The 15,721-nt window shown below is 35.9% G+C and overlaps 1 protein-coding gene across 12 annotated transcripts in view; it reads left to right on the plus strand.

The window, feature by feature from the left end:
• Nucleotides 1–15,721, plus strand: part of rap1gds1 (RAP1, GTP-GDP dissociation stimulator 1) — a 52,691-nt gene that overhangs the window by 15,639 nt on the left and 21,331 nt on the right. For 7 of the 12 annotated variants that reach the window (XM_081353995.1, XM_081353993.1, XM_081353994.1 and 4 more), the window contains 4 exons: nucleotides 2,206–2,331; nucleotides 6,995–7,141; nucleotides 14,977–15,105; nucleotides 15,231–15,356. In XM_081353995.1, coding sequence (XP_081210121.1) covers nucleotides 2,206–2,331; nucleotides 6,995–7,141; nucleotides 14,977–15,105; nucleotides 15,231–15,356 — 528 coding nt within the window. The remainder of the gene's footprint in view (nucleotides 1–2,205; nucleotides 2,332–6,994; nucleotides 7,142–14,976; nucleotides 15,106–15,230; nucleotides 15,357–15,721) is intronic. The other 5 variants (XM_081353998.1, XM_081353989.1, XM_081353990.1 and 2 more) reach the window with 1 other exon arrangement.

Here is a 15,721-nt window from a genome sequence, read left to right on the forward strand (position 1 = left end):
CCGCGTTAAAGATCTCTCTCTCTCTCTCTCTCTCTCTCTCTCTCTCTCTCTCTCTCTCTTTAGCAAAAATGCATCACAGTCAAATGGTTAAATATTATTATATATAGAAGTGGCTGGCGAGATTAAATTAGCAAGATAATAATTTCTTAATAGCAATAGCACTTTCTTAATTTCTCCAGTACCGACAGCAGAACCGATAACGTCCGAGCTTATCGATCCAGCGGTATTTCAAAATTCAGCACCGGGGCCCGTTTAATACCGGGTTTCGGTACCCATCCCTAATTGATGGTAATTCCATGGTACCGGTGTTGTTATTGTTAACTAAAACTATTAGAAATAAAGCTGAAATAAAATAAAACGTCGATTAAATGTAGATGTTAGATGGAAAACTTAAACTTGTACATTAAAGATCCCGTATTATGCCCCTTTTCACAAGATGTAAAATAAGTCTCTGATGTCCCCAGAGTGTGTATGTGAAGTTTCAGCTCAAAATACCCAACAGATCATTTTTTACAGCATGTTTAAATTGTCATTTTTTGGGGCTCAGAAAAACGTGCTGTTTTAGTGTGTGCCCTTTAAATGCAAATGAGCTGCTGCTGGACGACCCAGGGGGCGGAGCTTCATGAGCTCGCGCTCAGTCTCTCAGGATATTTTCATCTCAAGAAATGATGATAATATCAGAAACTCTCAGTAACGGTGTTCATTTCGAGTCGGACAATAATGCCTACAGAGTCAGAGTGCTGTATAGAGATGGAACAGGTATAGTTTAGTAGTTTAATTACGGTTATTATAACGTATTTGTCTTCTGCTTGTATGTAGGCTATCCATTATTTATTAATAGCCTACAAGTCTGCTGTCTGAATGATGATCAAACATACTGATGAGTTTAATAAAGTTTATTGTACATCACACAAAAGATGAAGCGTTAGTTTTACTTCAGAAAATCACTGTAAGAGCTAAGTAAACACAGTAAGTTAAAAGAAGTGCGCAAGTACATAAACGAATTTTGGTAGAGTTGAGGGAGCATTCCTGTGGGCGGAGGTTAGTCAAAAAATTGTTCTAGTGACGTCATTAAAGAAGGAAGTAGAGGGATGTAGTCCAAACGGGCCGTTCGATGTAGGCGACTTCTGTTAAATAAAATATCTCGCTTGGCATTGAACTTTGAGCTTTATAATTTTACAGATATTATTTATACTCTAACAACAACATTACACACTAACTAAAGTTTGAAACATGGGATCACGAAGAACGGGACCTTTAAATCTTCCACAAGAAAAATGTGACCACTTACAAATATTTAAACATTCGGAGAATTAAATCTTTTATTTCTGGTTGGTTTGTGGATATCTTTAGTAAAATAATATTTACTCTAATTTTTTGAAAATGTGAGTGATGCTGCTTGCCAGTTTTGTTAACTAAATCTATTAAAAAATGATCTGAAATAAAATCAAATGTAAATATTAGACAACAATCTTAAACTTTGCCTAAATGTTGCCTTGGCATCTAACTAAAATAAAATTGGTTTAATTAAAAGTACTAAAATTACAAAAATGTAATAAAAATAAATTAAAGCTAAACTGAAGTATTTAAAAAAAAAAAGTAAAAATGACAAAAGATATAACAAAATTACTAACATTTTAACTAAACTTAAATTAAAAACTAAAACTAAAAAAAAAGCTAATTCTGAATATTAATAAATACTATAATAGTATATAAATAATATTAAAATAACACTGCGCATTGTACCGTTTTAAATACAGTGGTACTAAATGATTTTCACATTCATGTACCATGTAATTTACACAGTACTTTAGGTAACCTAAAAGAAAACTGAGGTATATAACTCCATAAACATCTAGTCATAAATCCTAAAAAGGAATACTAACAAATTGCTAATTAGGAATTTATTCCAAGATAAATTATTATTGGATAAAAAATGAAATTCCCAGCTTTTCAAATGTTTATCCAGTAGAATTTTCATTTATTATTAGAGAATTATTTTTCGTTCCCATTATGGACCCAACATTTTAGTATTTTAATATGATATTTACTTAGTGATGCATAAAGGCATTGAACTTGGTTGGTTGACTCTACCACGCAGACATTGATTGCACAGCAGAAAGTGAACATGAGCGAGATTTTAAAATCGGTAAGTATTTATCTGATAATGATTTCTTGATCTTTAATTGTTGCCGTTCTCTGCAGAGTTCATGAGAAGCCCGTGTGTGGAAGCAGGGCTCATTCCTCCACTGGTTCAGCTGCTAAACTGTAAAGACCAGGAAATTCTGCTCCAGACGGGACGAGCCCTCGGCAACATCTGCTACGACAGCCGTAAGTGCCCATTATCGCTCCCTCAGCCATTCCAACCCCGGTGCATCGACAGTGAGATATTTTCTTGTCTCTTTGATGATTTGAAGGGGAACTGCTGGTGCAGTTGTCTGACGGAGTGACGTGAGGAAGATAGATTGTAGATGCATGGCTAAACTCTTCTTGCACACATTCCTTTCGCTCATGGTTAAATGTAAAATGTAATTGCACAAGAGCTTTTACCATTCCTAAATTCTCATCGTCCCATAGATGATACGTGAATATGCTATGAGTGGATTAATTGACTTTAGACTATTGAATTCATGCACACTTTCAACAATTAATTATCATTAATGTAACAGTCCATTGTTAATTATTCTGTACTTGAACCATATTGATGAACTAGCAGTGGTTGATAATTGAAATGATATCTTAATGCTAACTTGTCTACTCTGAATTTTTGCTTTTTGTTGTAGGGAGAGTGTACAGTTTGATTTATGGTTTTAATGCATCTTGCTCCTTTTGCTTGCTTTGTAATCGTAACAGTACAGCGGTGTGAACCGTATTGACCTGTATGTTGTAGAAGTCTTAAACCTTTGGGACTTGTTTAGGGAAAAGAAAAGAGCTTTGTCTGGATGAAAAACGGGAAGACTGCCGTTCCCAAGAGTGTGTTTGAGGGTGTCTGTCGAGCAGCTCTCTGGATCACAGCTGAGTCTGGTGATTTTGACTGATGAAAACATGAGGAAGCAGCCATTTTTCCGCAGATTTATGGACTTAATCCAGTTATTTCCATCCGGGTCCACTTAAACCTATAAAACATAAATCATATCTTAATAAAAAGCAGTAGGATGAAAGAGTTTTTACTTATAGTGTACCTCTGAACTGACAAATTCCCTTTTAGCATGTAAATACATTTAAAATGTACACTCCAAAAAATATTGCTGACTCATCCTGCACTCCACAGAATTTTCTCCAATCAAATGCTCTCTAGAACGATAATGTCCCTCCCCTAACATCACCTGTAACCAATCAGCAAGTAGTAATTCATGCGGTGCGTCCCAATTCGCATACTATCCGTCCCAAATAGTATTTGAAAATAGAATTAGTACATCCCAAATCGTAGTATGTTGAAATGAGTATTCCAAAGATACCCTGATAGTCTACTATTTCCGGTCAGAATCTGAAGTGCAGATCCGTGCACACTCTAACGGCTAATATTTCCCACAAACCATTGCGCGTTGGACGAGGATTCGAATAGAACTACAAACACGAGTAAAAAGTGTTTAAAAAACTACAAACATGGAGGATGTGCGAGTCCGGCGGCTATAGAGAAGTTTAGATAAAGGGGTTTGAGTGATTATCGGTATCTAACCTGATGAAAATGTATTTATTCAATGTTGTCCTCATTATATTTCATCTGCAGAAGTATTGTGAACTTTTGTAAAGATACGTTTAGCCATTAACTTTTAAATGCATCATCATATTCAAATTGCAAACACACGAGGAGAGTCTCTGCATTAAAGACCCACGACTGGCAGATCAAAGTGCTACAACATTTCTCTCCGAAACTGTAGGAAATTTAATTTAATTTAATGGAGGAATTTAACTGTGACAAGATGATTGGCAGGGCAGTTTACGGTGACAGGATGCACGTAACTAAGCGACAGAGCTGTCCGTTAAAGATGATGAAGTAATTTGTCCCAAAGCTTGCCTACTCTTTTGCTACACACTCAAAAGTCCTTGATTCTTCACATACAAAGTATGTACTTTTTTCCTCAGAAGTATAAGTAGGCGAGTTGGGACGCAGCAATGGTTCGTGGCTGTGAGACAACCACAGCCTGGCTATTTTTAAAAAGAGGAGCGAGCACATCAATATGCAGCTCTCAAACATCCTGTTTAAAAAGGAACATGAACACAAGAAAGTTTAATTGGGCAACTGATATGATTCTTCATCTCATGTGAGTGCATATAATTTTTAACAGTTAATGTATATACATGTATTTATTTATTTTTGAAGTTGTTTGTAGCAAATGAAATTTGCTAAATCATAATTTTAAATAAATCATAATTTTTACGTTGTATTCCATAATTGACTTAGTATTTCATAATTTGGACTATTTAAATTATGACTTAGGCTAATATCTCATCATTTTGACTTTTTAATTTAGGTATTTATCTCATAATTTTGCCTTTTAATTGCATAATTGCCTTAGTGGGCCCTATCTTATACCCGGCGCTTGATTTTTGCAAGTTTAAGCCTGACGCAGTTATCATTTTCACGTCCTGCGCCACATTGTTTAAAAAGCAAATGCATTTGCGCCCATTTGTGCACCCATGGGTGTGCTGGTCTGAAAACGAGGTGTGTTCTGGGTCATTGTTGGCGCGTTGCTATTTTGAGGCAACAGAAATAGACTGCGTCATTGACCAACTGAAACCTGGTCTAAAGTCAATGCAATATTTTTTTTTTGTAATTTAAAGAGCGTGTTAGTAATGTGCGCCTATAGGCTGGTCCACAAAGCACGTACACTCTGCTTATTAAACACACAGGGACGCACAGCAGCACACAAATATGCCAAATATTGAAAATAAAAGGATTACAATGTAAAAGATTATTATTGTGTACATAAAGATATGGTGGAAAAAGGTGATTTGCTCTATTTAGATTGTTTCCGTAGACGTCAGTGTAATATCTGAACTATAAACTTTTCTCCCAGTACTTCTGTGATAATATGAAAATTTGTTACACAGAAATAAGGATACTGTGTGTGACTGTGAAGCTGTTTCATACCTAGATAGCCTAACTGCTTTTTCTGGGTCAGCGGCAGCACGAACACAGATTTTAATGTTTATAGACATAGGAAGGAGATCGCAGTCTTTTAACGATGAATAGTGCAGCTGTAATTATGATGCTAAATGAAATTTTGAGTTAAAATAACACATTTCCACCTTAGTGTTGATAAAAAAAGATGTCTGTGGGGTTAAATAAGACAAAAAGATTAGAAAACTGGCTTAGTCTATGATATTGGTGCATTTATAGAGATCAAGCTAGTTAAACTGTAAAAATGTTCTCGAATTACTAGCAATTAAGTAAAGATTATGTTATAATAACTGTTACATTTCTGATTATTTATGTGGTTACTAATAAAAATACAAACATGAGATTGCATTAAGAGCTCTTGGCAAATGGACACAGATGGTTTTAATGGTGAAGCTGACTGACGGAGCAGCTGATCTTGATCCCCGATGACCCTGATCCTTTGATAAAGATGACACATGTCAACCGACAGTCATGCATTTCACTCAAGGACTTCATTGAGTTGCAAACCCCACGCACTAGTGTCTTTTTCCCCACACCGCATCCGAAAACCAATATTATACGCCATTTGGAAATCTTTCAACGTCTTTGTTTTCCGTATTCTTGTTCTTTTACTTCGTTTTGTTGCATTTAAATCACTTTCTCACCTTTTTTTTTATCTCTCTTCCTGAATTGTGTGATAGTAGGCAGTCGTCGTAGACTTTGCGTGGGCAAGCACCAGTGTAAACAAACCTGAAACATTGTTCATACCAACTGAGCTGACTCATATCTGACACACAAATACTGTCCTCTGTTCACTGAGTTTACTGGAAAACCTAGCTATACATAGCATAATATAAATCACTGGTGTATAGGACAGTATTTTGCTTCTGTGAAAAGTATGACTAAATATGGGGTGGAAGTACTGTATACGGGATTGAACTGCAGATTCGTGATTCATAAATCACTTTTATGTAGTCAAATGGTGTTGTAAAGTAGGACGTTGTAGTGTAGGGTAGGAGCGAGTGGAGTTACATGAGATGGCATTTTTTGGATAAACTTTATTTTAAGGTGTCCGTGTTACAGGGATAGTTCACCCAAAAATGAAAAGTCTGTCCAGGAAGAAGATTATCCCCAGAAACACAAAACTGAGAGAGGAGACAGACACATACACTTAAATTAAAGGGATTGTTCACCCAAAAATGAAAATTCTGTCATCATTTGCTCACCCTCAAGTGTACGAGTATGAGTTTCTTTCTTCTGTTGAACACAAAAGAAGATATTTTGAAGAATGTTAGGATCCAGACAGTTGACACGGCACCCATTGACTTCCATAGTAGGAAAAAAATACCATGGAAGTGATTCAATGGCTATGACGTCAACTCCGCTGAACCCCGGTGTCTCTGTGGATCTTTTAACACCTTCCCTTGTTAGTGAGGGTGTTGCAGTCTGGATTTTGCTGTGCTTCTTCTGCACTTCTGGTCTCTAGACTCTGGTTTGCCTTTAGTTGCGTCTGCACCTCAACTTCACAGCTGTAAACAAATCCTGTGCTGGTGTGATATGCATTTTCAGCAGACACTTTTTGATCTCATTTGCGGTTCTTTTATCTCAAAGTTGTCATTTTCTTGTGTTCTCAAAGAAACATTATCAGTTGTCATATTCCATTCCATACGGATGCATTCATGGATCCCATCCTGTCTCTCCATTAAAGGAATCGTTCACCCAAAAAGGGAAATTCTGTGATTCTGAATCATTTGAAGAGGTCGGGATGACATGAACTATTCCTTTAACGCCCTCTTCTCTGTCATTGTGTTTCAGGTTGCTGTTTCTTTGTGTCATTTGTTGCCTTTTTTATTGTTTATTTCTTTTTTATGTGACCTCTTTGTTTTGCAGATGAGGGCAGAAGTGCAGTTGACGCAGCGGGTGGTGCTCAGATAGTTGCCGAGCACATTAAGTCTCTGGCCCAAAGCACTGACCCGGCCACCGGGAAGCTCTTGACTGTCTTTTGTGGCATGCTGATGAACTATAGCAATGATAATGGTAATGACCAATCCCGCAAACCAAGAAGGCGATATTTTTGAATGGTCCCTTATTGGTATAGTCTGAGATGTTCACTAAATGATTCGCATATTAATCAGGTCTACATAGATATGACAACTTTTATCTCATTCTCTATAAAATAGGCATGCACATTTGATTTTCTGACTAGCACAGTTATAGCCTACCTCACGGTTGAACATGAATGGTAATATCTGTAGGGGACCACTCTAAGAAAGCCTGTTTCACTTCTCTTATTTATTCTGAATCTAATGTCTTTCACTGATTTGACATGATAGGTTTGCTAAATGGCTACATTTTCTTGCTTTGATCGGCGACTAGCTTTAATGTCCTTTGCAGCTGGTGGTGGTGTTAATGTTTAGTAATGTTGTGACTCCAGCTATCTTGAATTTTTTATTCACCATCCCTAATAAATATTGTCTAATTTTGCCGCTTTCCGTACATAGACTAAATGCAAAAATACAGTATGGGCTAAAAGTGATGTTCTGCGGGGATATTTGTTGTTTTTTTGTGACCTTATAAGTTCGGTTAAATGATGGAAATATTTAAAATACTTTTAAATATGAAGGAAAAGCAAAACAAACTTGTTTGAAGAGGTATTTATTTGAAAAAAATGACAGTGCATTCATAATTATTATGCAAGTCGATATTCTGATCATATATTTTTTTTCGAGCACATTTTACCAATTCCGAACCACATCAATCTTAATAACTATGATTAATTTTGTATATAATACAATTGATATATAATTCATGAAAAACGCCTTGTATTTATTTAGATGTGCATCATTATTAAACAGGTAAAATGGGCCAAAAAAAAAGAGATTTAACTCGCATTGAAAAGTCATAAATTATGAAATGCCCCATGAGAAGGATGCAATACTAATGCAATACTAGAAATTCCAAAATGATATCACTTATAAATGATTACATACAAAATGTAATAATAGTTATTAAGATTGATGTAGTTTGGAATTGGTAAAATGTTCTTGGAAAAAAATCAGAATATCTATTTAAATATTACTATTTAAAAAAAAATCATAGAAAAACAGAAAGCTCACAGGAAAAAGCAAACATTAAATGCAACATAATCAGATTTTAATATTTTGTTGGTTCTCTCTTGTTTTTACATGTGTTTATAATTTATTTGTATGAAAGCTTGGCCAAAAATGATTGACTCCAAGCACAACTACGCAATATGCTTACAAAATCTTTAGCAAATTTTAATAATATTTGATTAAAGGGTGAAGATGTCAGTTTTCCTAGGCCGGACATCACTTTTTACCACTACTGTAAACATAATTTTAATATTATTTATTAAAAAATTAGTTTAATAAGAAATACATTTTTAATTTAAAAACACGATGTAAAATGTTTAATTTTGACTTTTATTTTTAAAAGTAACTGTGTTTTCTGACAAAAAAATTAAATTCTCTATGCATAAAAAATGCAAACATTTCATTGGCACGTTCTTGTGGTTCCATCAACCAATCAGTCCCCTTGATAAGAGAAGGCAGCATGCAGGTTTTCTGTTTGCGGTGCTAAATGTGCCAGCCAAGCAACTGCCATTGATATGAATGGAAATAGCTTTCACCAAGTTTGGACTGCTTAAACAAACAAGCAATGTTTTAATTTGCTCTGCATTTTAAACTACACTTTTAACATTGAAAAAATGACACACTTCGCCTTTAAAAGAAAAGTTCAGCGGGATGCATTATTGGGACACAAGTAAACACATTCTACGGTTTCGAGTATCCGTATCAGTTGTAAAATGCCCAGGTTACATAAGGCTCTGCCCTTGTGTTTTGCAGCAATGCAGTGCATTGTTAAATATTTAAGGGAATGCAGGCAGTGTATTTACATCCCTGTGACTTGATGTCCTTGAATAATTGATGGACAGGCCAAGCGCTGCGCCCTTCATCCCTGTTTGCCAGCAAGGCTTGAAATGGTAATAGCTTTTTTTTCCGATCTATTACACCTCGCATCCAGAGGCTAGTGCAAATCAACAAATTTAGGTCAGGCATTTTCGCTTTCGGTGTCCTGATGAAAATAAATGGTCAGATATGAATTTAATGGAAGAGAACTGCCAGTGGGCTGTTTATTATCGCTGATATCACACTCATGCTGTTTTGAACCACGGCCTTTTTCTTTCTCTCATCTCTGTTTCACTCAAATGTTGTCTTGTAACAGATTGCGTTTTCTTGCAAAGTCTATCTGTTCTAACTTAAAGCCTGTCATCATATTTACTAAGCCACCAAGATAAATGACTCATCTAATCACATAAGCTTGTCACTTTGGGATTTTTTTTTCACATGGGAAAAGACTTTACATGCCTGGTGAGACATTACACTTGTCTAGCATATCTGTAACCAAAAATACTCACTGAACTGTAATACCCTTGTGAATAAGAAGTGCGCTTCAGCATACTTTTAAAAGAGGAATTATTACACAAATAATTTACTTTAAAAGAATATGGGGTTAGTTCACCCAAAAATGAAAATTCTGTCATTAATTACTCACCCTCATGTCATTCCAAACCCGCAAGACCTTTAATTTTCTGAACACAAATGAAGATATTTTTGGTGAAATATAATTGATTTCTGTCCCTCCATTGACAGCTACGCAACTCCATATGAATTGAGCGGTTTAGTAAAAATTGTCTGAAGAGACGCGGTCGCTTTATATGATGAACAGATTGAATTTCACACATCAGTTGTGGTAAACAGAAGCTCAAGCATGTTCACATGACATGCGAGAAGGTTGCGAGAGGTTCATTCTCGTGTTACGCAGCACGTTTGAGCTTCAGCAAGAACCAATGAGGTTTGTTCTCGCACGTCAAGCATAAACATGTTGAGCTTCTGTTTATGTTCGCTGATCAATGTTTAAATGTGAATAAAAGACTAAATTCAATCTGTTCATCAAATAAAGCGATCGTGTCTCCTCAGAAAATTTGGACTAAACCGCTCAATTCATATGGATTTACAATCTCTTAATGAACTTTTTGAAGTGTCAAATTGGTAGTTGCGTAGCTGTCAATGGAGGGACAGAAAACTCTCAGATTTCATCAAAAAGATCTTCAGAAAATTAACAAAAGTCTTACGGGTTTGGAACGACATGAGTGTGTGAGTAATTAATGACAGAATTTTCATTTTTGGGAGAACTAACCCTTTAAATGCACTTCTTTTTCACAAGGCATATCAGCTCTTGAAATGTAGGACCAGGAGGCTGTGCTATATTTTTTAATATACTCTCAGAAGTTAAAACACTTTCACTGTCAATGACTATATTCACAACATAGCATAGCTGCAAGAGCCTTATTGCTTTTATAAAATGGTTACGACATCTATTTGTATTTGTTGAAATAGCTGTTAGTATATAATCTATTTTAGCATGGCTGACACAGGCTGTATTGACCAATCAGTAGGGCTGTAACGATACGCGATATGAAATCGAAATCGCGACACTCGGATCCATGATCCTGTTTCGCGGTGTGAGAAGGCAAAATCGCGACACACCCCTTCCAACTCTCAGAGTAACGGCCGTTTCACACATACTCCGTTTGCAGTGCGTATGCGGTGCATATTTTTTACGTAGCCTACCCATGTTAACCGGTCAGAGCTTTCAGACTGCACGCGGTTGCCGTCCGTCGATCCGTTCCAGTTGCCGTGCGTATACAGCAGTGCAGCGATCGTTTCCGCAACGAGTATTTCTTTTGTGCTGCACGCGCTGAATTAAAGTGACAGCGCATGGTTCGTGGTCAAAATGAACACAGATTGACAATAAATGCGATTAATTAAATAAAATGTAGTAATCTCACTATAAATGTATTTAATTAAATACTACCTTTTTCACTTTAAGACTGGGGAAAAGCAAGAAAAAACACAATTTACCTCAATTTGTAAGGTTTGATTGGTGTTTGCAGCACAGGCAGTAAGCCTCAGTTACCTCAGTGTGAAACAGTAGCCATTTAATTTAGCCTACTTTGTAAATGTAAGAGAACTTGATTGAAGGAGAATTTTCAACATGCTCGAATCATCACCACAATGGAGTTTAGTTCTGTTTGCTTTTCAACAGTATTTTGTTACAAAGAAAACAGAAGTGTTATAGCTTTGGCTATTTATTTATTTTATATATGGCTATTTATATTGTTAATAATTTGCATAGTTAATCTTGTTCTTTGGTGTTCAGTTTATAAAGGTTTTACAAATGTTATTTAATAAAAAATATTGTTTTAATAAAAATGACCCCCCCCCCCCCCAAAAAAAAAAAAAAAAATCGTGATACGAACCGAATCGTGGGTCAAAAATCGTGATACGAACCGAATCGTGGGTTTGGTGTATCGTTACAGCCCTACCAATCAGCATCCAGTAGTGGAAGCGTACTTTTAATTGCATGCATTTTTCTTTTGTTTATATTGTAAAGAATATATGCAGAGTCACTAGTCATGCAGTTCTTCGGTATAATCGAGTCTGTGACGGCTAAATTTTGCTGTTTGTACACTCTCAGTGTTATAGCCCTCCGCTTCGCCGGGACGTTAAACATTTAAATCTCGCATGAGCTTGAGATGAGATGCAAACACTTCATAGTTCTTTTAGGAAACATGACTCATTCTCCATCAGTGAGCTCTGCGGGTCCCTGGTTTCTCTGACGTGATTTGGGCTTCGATTACTGGCAAGAGTTCCTCAATGATTTCTGGCTTGCGTCCAGTTCTGCCAAGGCTTGTTATGTTGTGTTTTCTCATTTGATACATTCTCCCAATAGATGTTGCTTAAATATTCCTCTTGCTCAGACCAGCAAAGCTTCTGTGGTGGATTAAGCGAATAACAGGAAATTATATCGGAGGGAAGAAGCATTTCGGACTGTCAACTTTTTGTTAAATGTGATGAAGGGATTTCTGTTTCATAAGTGTTTTAAAGTGCCTTATACTCTTTCTTCAACTCATACTCAATAACATTTTTCTCCTTTTTCAACTGCGGATGTTTTCCTCTTCCTGGACTGTCTTCTTAACAGTGCTCTGCTGTCTCAGCTGCCATCTCCTCTTTGCTTCATTGAATTTACTGATCAACATCTGCTTCCCGACAAATCCATGGCATCAGATGTGTGCCGGACGGTGCCGCCCATATTTGGTGTGTCACGGGGACATTTCAGGACAAACTGGAACATCTTTGAACCGGGCTTACTTTTAACAGCAATGCATAATTTGACTCTTACTAAAAGTAAACAAGACATAAAATGATACATTTTGTGAGCTTTATGATTAAAATAAGTAGTGGTCGACTGATATGGATTTTTTGATGGCCAAAACTGATATTTTAGAGAGCAGGATGGCCGATATAAAGCCTAAATGATATTACACTATTTAATTTAATTAACATGCATAACAATTACTGCAATGAAATTTAGATTTTTAGCGCAATTTTCCCCCGGAAATTGCGCTTGTTAACTCCTGATTTCTGTTCTGTGCGTCTGTGCGCACCAATCTTGCACTTCTATCTACTCCTCAACCAGACCACCTAGAGACTTCGGGTTTTCGGCATTATGTTAAGGAAGGTCTAATCTCGGGAACGCACAAAAAAATCCAGGAAAAGATTTACTATCTCTTAGTGTTGTGATCCCATGAGGTGAGAAAATTGCGCTAAAACACTCACCGAGTTTTTATTACTTGTTTTGACATATTTGCTAAATTATAATTATATACAATATGAAAAAAATGAACAAAAATAAACAGATTTATACTTTAGCAGCTTCTTGATTCTGTAATTTCACAAATAAAGAAATCGTTAAAAAGGAAATAAACACTGCAACCAATAGGGCACTCAGTAACCTGGTGAACGTAAATTTGTTCAAATAAAGAGAAGGTAATGTTAATTTTACATACAGTACACATATGACATGTATGTGAAAGCAGCAAACTGGATATAGCACAGCATTGAAGGATTTTGCTCACAGCTAATTACCGTAATTATGAGATTCAGAATGATGTATTTCTATGGTAACACTGTCAATGCCAAAATGAATCCGCAGCGGTACAAGTCGGAGCTCTCAGAAAACTCAAGTTCACAAGTTGTAATTACGAGTTCTTTTACAAGTCAGAATCTTGTAAATTACGCCATGGCTTTGCCAACTAACCTGCTGGCTTTGGCGTTCTTAGCGTTGTCAAAATAAAAGTCCAACTGCTGTCAAAATAAAAGCTACTTCTGACACTTATCTGTCAAACAATAAAACCTATACCAATAATTTAAATATGTAAAATATCTGCCTTGATGGTGTATCAGCCGGCCTCTACAAATAATTAAAATATCTGCCAAAATACACGCATAAAAGGTATTCTCTAAAATAGATCATAAAATGTTACGCAAGCTTGATTCTCAGGTAGATTTATTTGTTCTAAAGACATTTAGATATTTCTGCTGGAGAGCAAGTGTGATTGAGCTCAGGAAGAAGGACCTGTGCTTGTGCATTAAAAGTGATGGCTTAGCAGTCCTTTGTTCCACTGTGGGCTTGATTTATCGTTCACATTTTCAGGTCGAGACTATATATTTTCTGTGCTAGTCTCAGTAAAGCACTCTACAAAAATGAAATGTCAGAGCGTTATATAATGTGGCTGAGTTTTACATACTGCTGGTATTACTTTGATCTGGTGGATGGGCTCTTTTAATCTGCTGCTTCATACACAATTGCAGAATGTAAACAGTGATGAAATCACTCATAACAATTGATTAATTTTTTATGCCTTTTTTTAAAAGCAATGTAGTTTTGAAAGGCTTGCTGAAGAAATCAAGTCATGTACATAAAAAAATGTAATGATTGATAATTAAAAACTAAATAATAATTATTGGAAAACATGCTCAAAATATAGTTTAGATGTACATGACTGGTAAACGTGCACCTTCAGCTCTTAGTAAATATATCTTGTGAGTTACACTCACTGATAAAAAATTGTGTTCACTAAACTTTAGTTACTTTTTTAATTTAAACAGTAATTTTTATATAGCTTTTACATTTTTTTTTTTTCTGTTTTAGTCATTTTAGTTCTTAAACTTATTTATTTCAGTTAGTGTTTTAATTTTTTAATGGAATATTATATTTAATTTTATTTCAACTTTATTTCAGTTACTGAAAATGTTTTAGTTTAAGGGTAAGTTTACACGATAACGATGTACTAAAAACAGAAACGTTTTTCCTTTCACGTTTTTCGCATACAGATGTTGTCAAAATAATTCTTGTTCACATGGATCAGCTAAAACGAATAAAAACGCTGTATTATTCATGCCAGGCCAGTAGTTGACGATGTCACTTTTTAAAGAAACTATGCGCCTATAGACAACACGTATATGTATGCGCATGACGTCACCGTTTTTGCAAATTCACGTTTTTATAGTTTACTCAGAGACAATAATAGTGTCGTTTTGCATTTTCAGGCCCCTAAAACGTTGTGTAAATGAATGGCCAAAGCGCATAAAAGATTTCATTTTTGAAAGCGTGTTCTGTGAACAGCCCCTTAGTTTTACTTTTAATTAACAATAACTGAGAAAAATAGCAAGTTATCACGGTTTTATCACTGTGACATTTTGACTGAACATTGCTGCCATTGTACACTGTCATAAGAAAAGACAGACAAAGAAGTTGAGATTTTTCCTATTATGATGATGATGATGATGATGATGATGTTTGAGGATAATCAATTTTCTTGCAATGTAATTAGCAGATTAATGATGAATACTGGACTTTAACTATTGATAAAAAATGCTGTTATATTATCAAAATCTGCATGAACTAGAGTACAGAAAATCTCATGTGTTTCCTCTCCGCTCTAGACTCGTTGCAGGCCCAGTTGATCAGCATGGGTGTGATCCCAACACTGGTCAGACTGCTGGGTGTTCATTCTCAAAACACCGCGCTCACAGAGATGTGTCTCATTGCCTTTGGCAACTTGGCAGAGCTTGGTGAGTTACCGATTCAATTCAGTCACATTGCCCATCTACATATCCACATTTTCATATATTCAAATACTGTTATTAGAACGTATTGGATAAAGTTAACACATCTCTTTTGACTGATCCTCAAACAGAGTCCAGTAAGGAGCAGTTCGCCTCTACAAATATTGCCGAGGAGCTGGTCCGGCTCTTCCGTAAGCAGGTGGAACATGAGAAGAAGGAGATGATCTTTGAGGTGTTGGCACCGCTTGCTGAGAATGGTGAGAATCACAGTGATTGACATTGAGTAATGATGAACACGAATGAACCAGTCAATGTAGTGTCTTTAATTGAAACACTTACAAAATGTACAGTAGAATTTTTGAGCATGGTACCAGGCTATTGGCATTATTCTTCAGTTATTTGTGATTTTTTTTTTTTTTTTTTTTGATAAAAACTGATAAAGATTACCAGTTTCCAAATACAAGACTGTTAGACTTTAAAAAATTTATGCAAGAAACCATCAGCCAATGCCGAAAAGTTGAACCAAAAACTGCACCTTTTAGTATTGTGGAGAACCATGCAAACACCAAGATATAGGAATATGGTAATCATATAGCATTACCGTCTGATACTCTCACTATAT

This window comes from Scardinius erythrophthalmus, assembly GCF_964197995.2.
Source record: "Scardinius erythrophthalmus genome assembly, chromosome: 2".
Lineage (NCBI taxonomy): Eukaryota > Metazoa > Chordata > Actinopteri > Cypriniformes > Leuciscidae > Scardinius > Scardinius erythrophthalmus.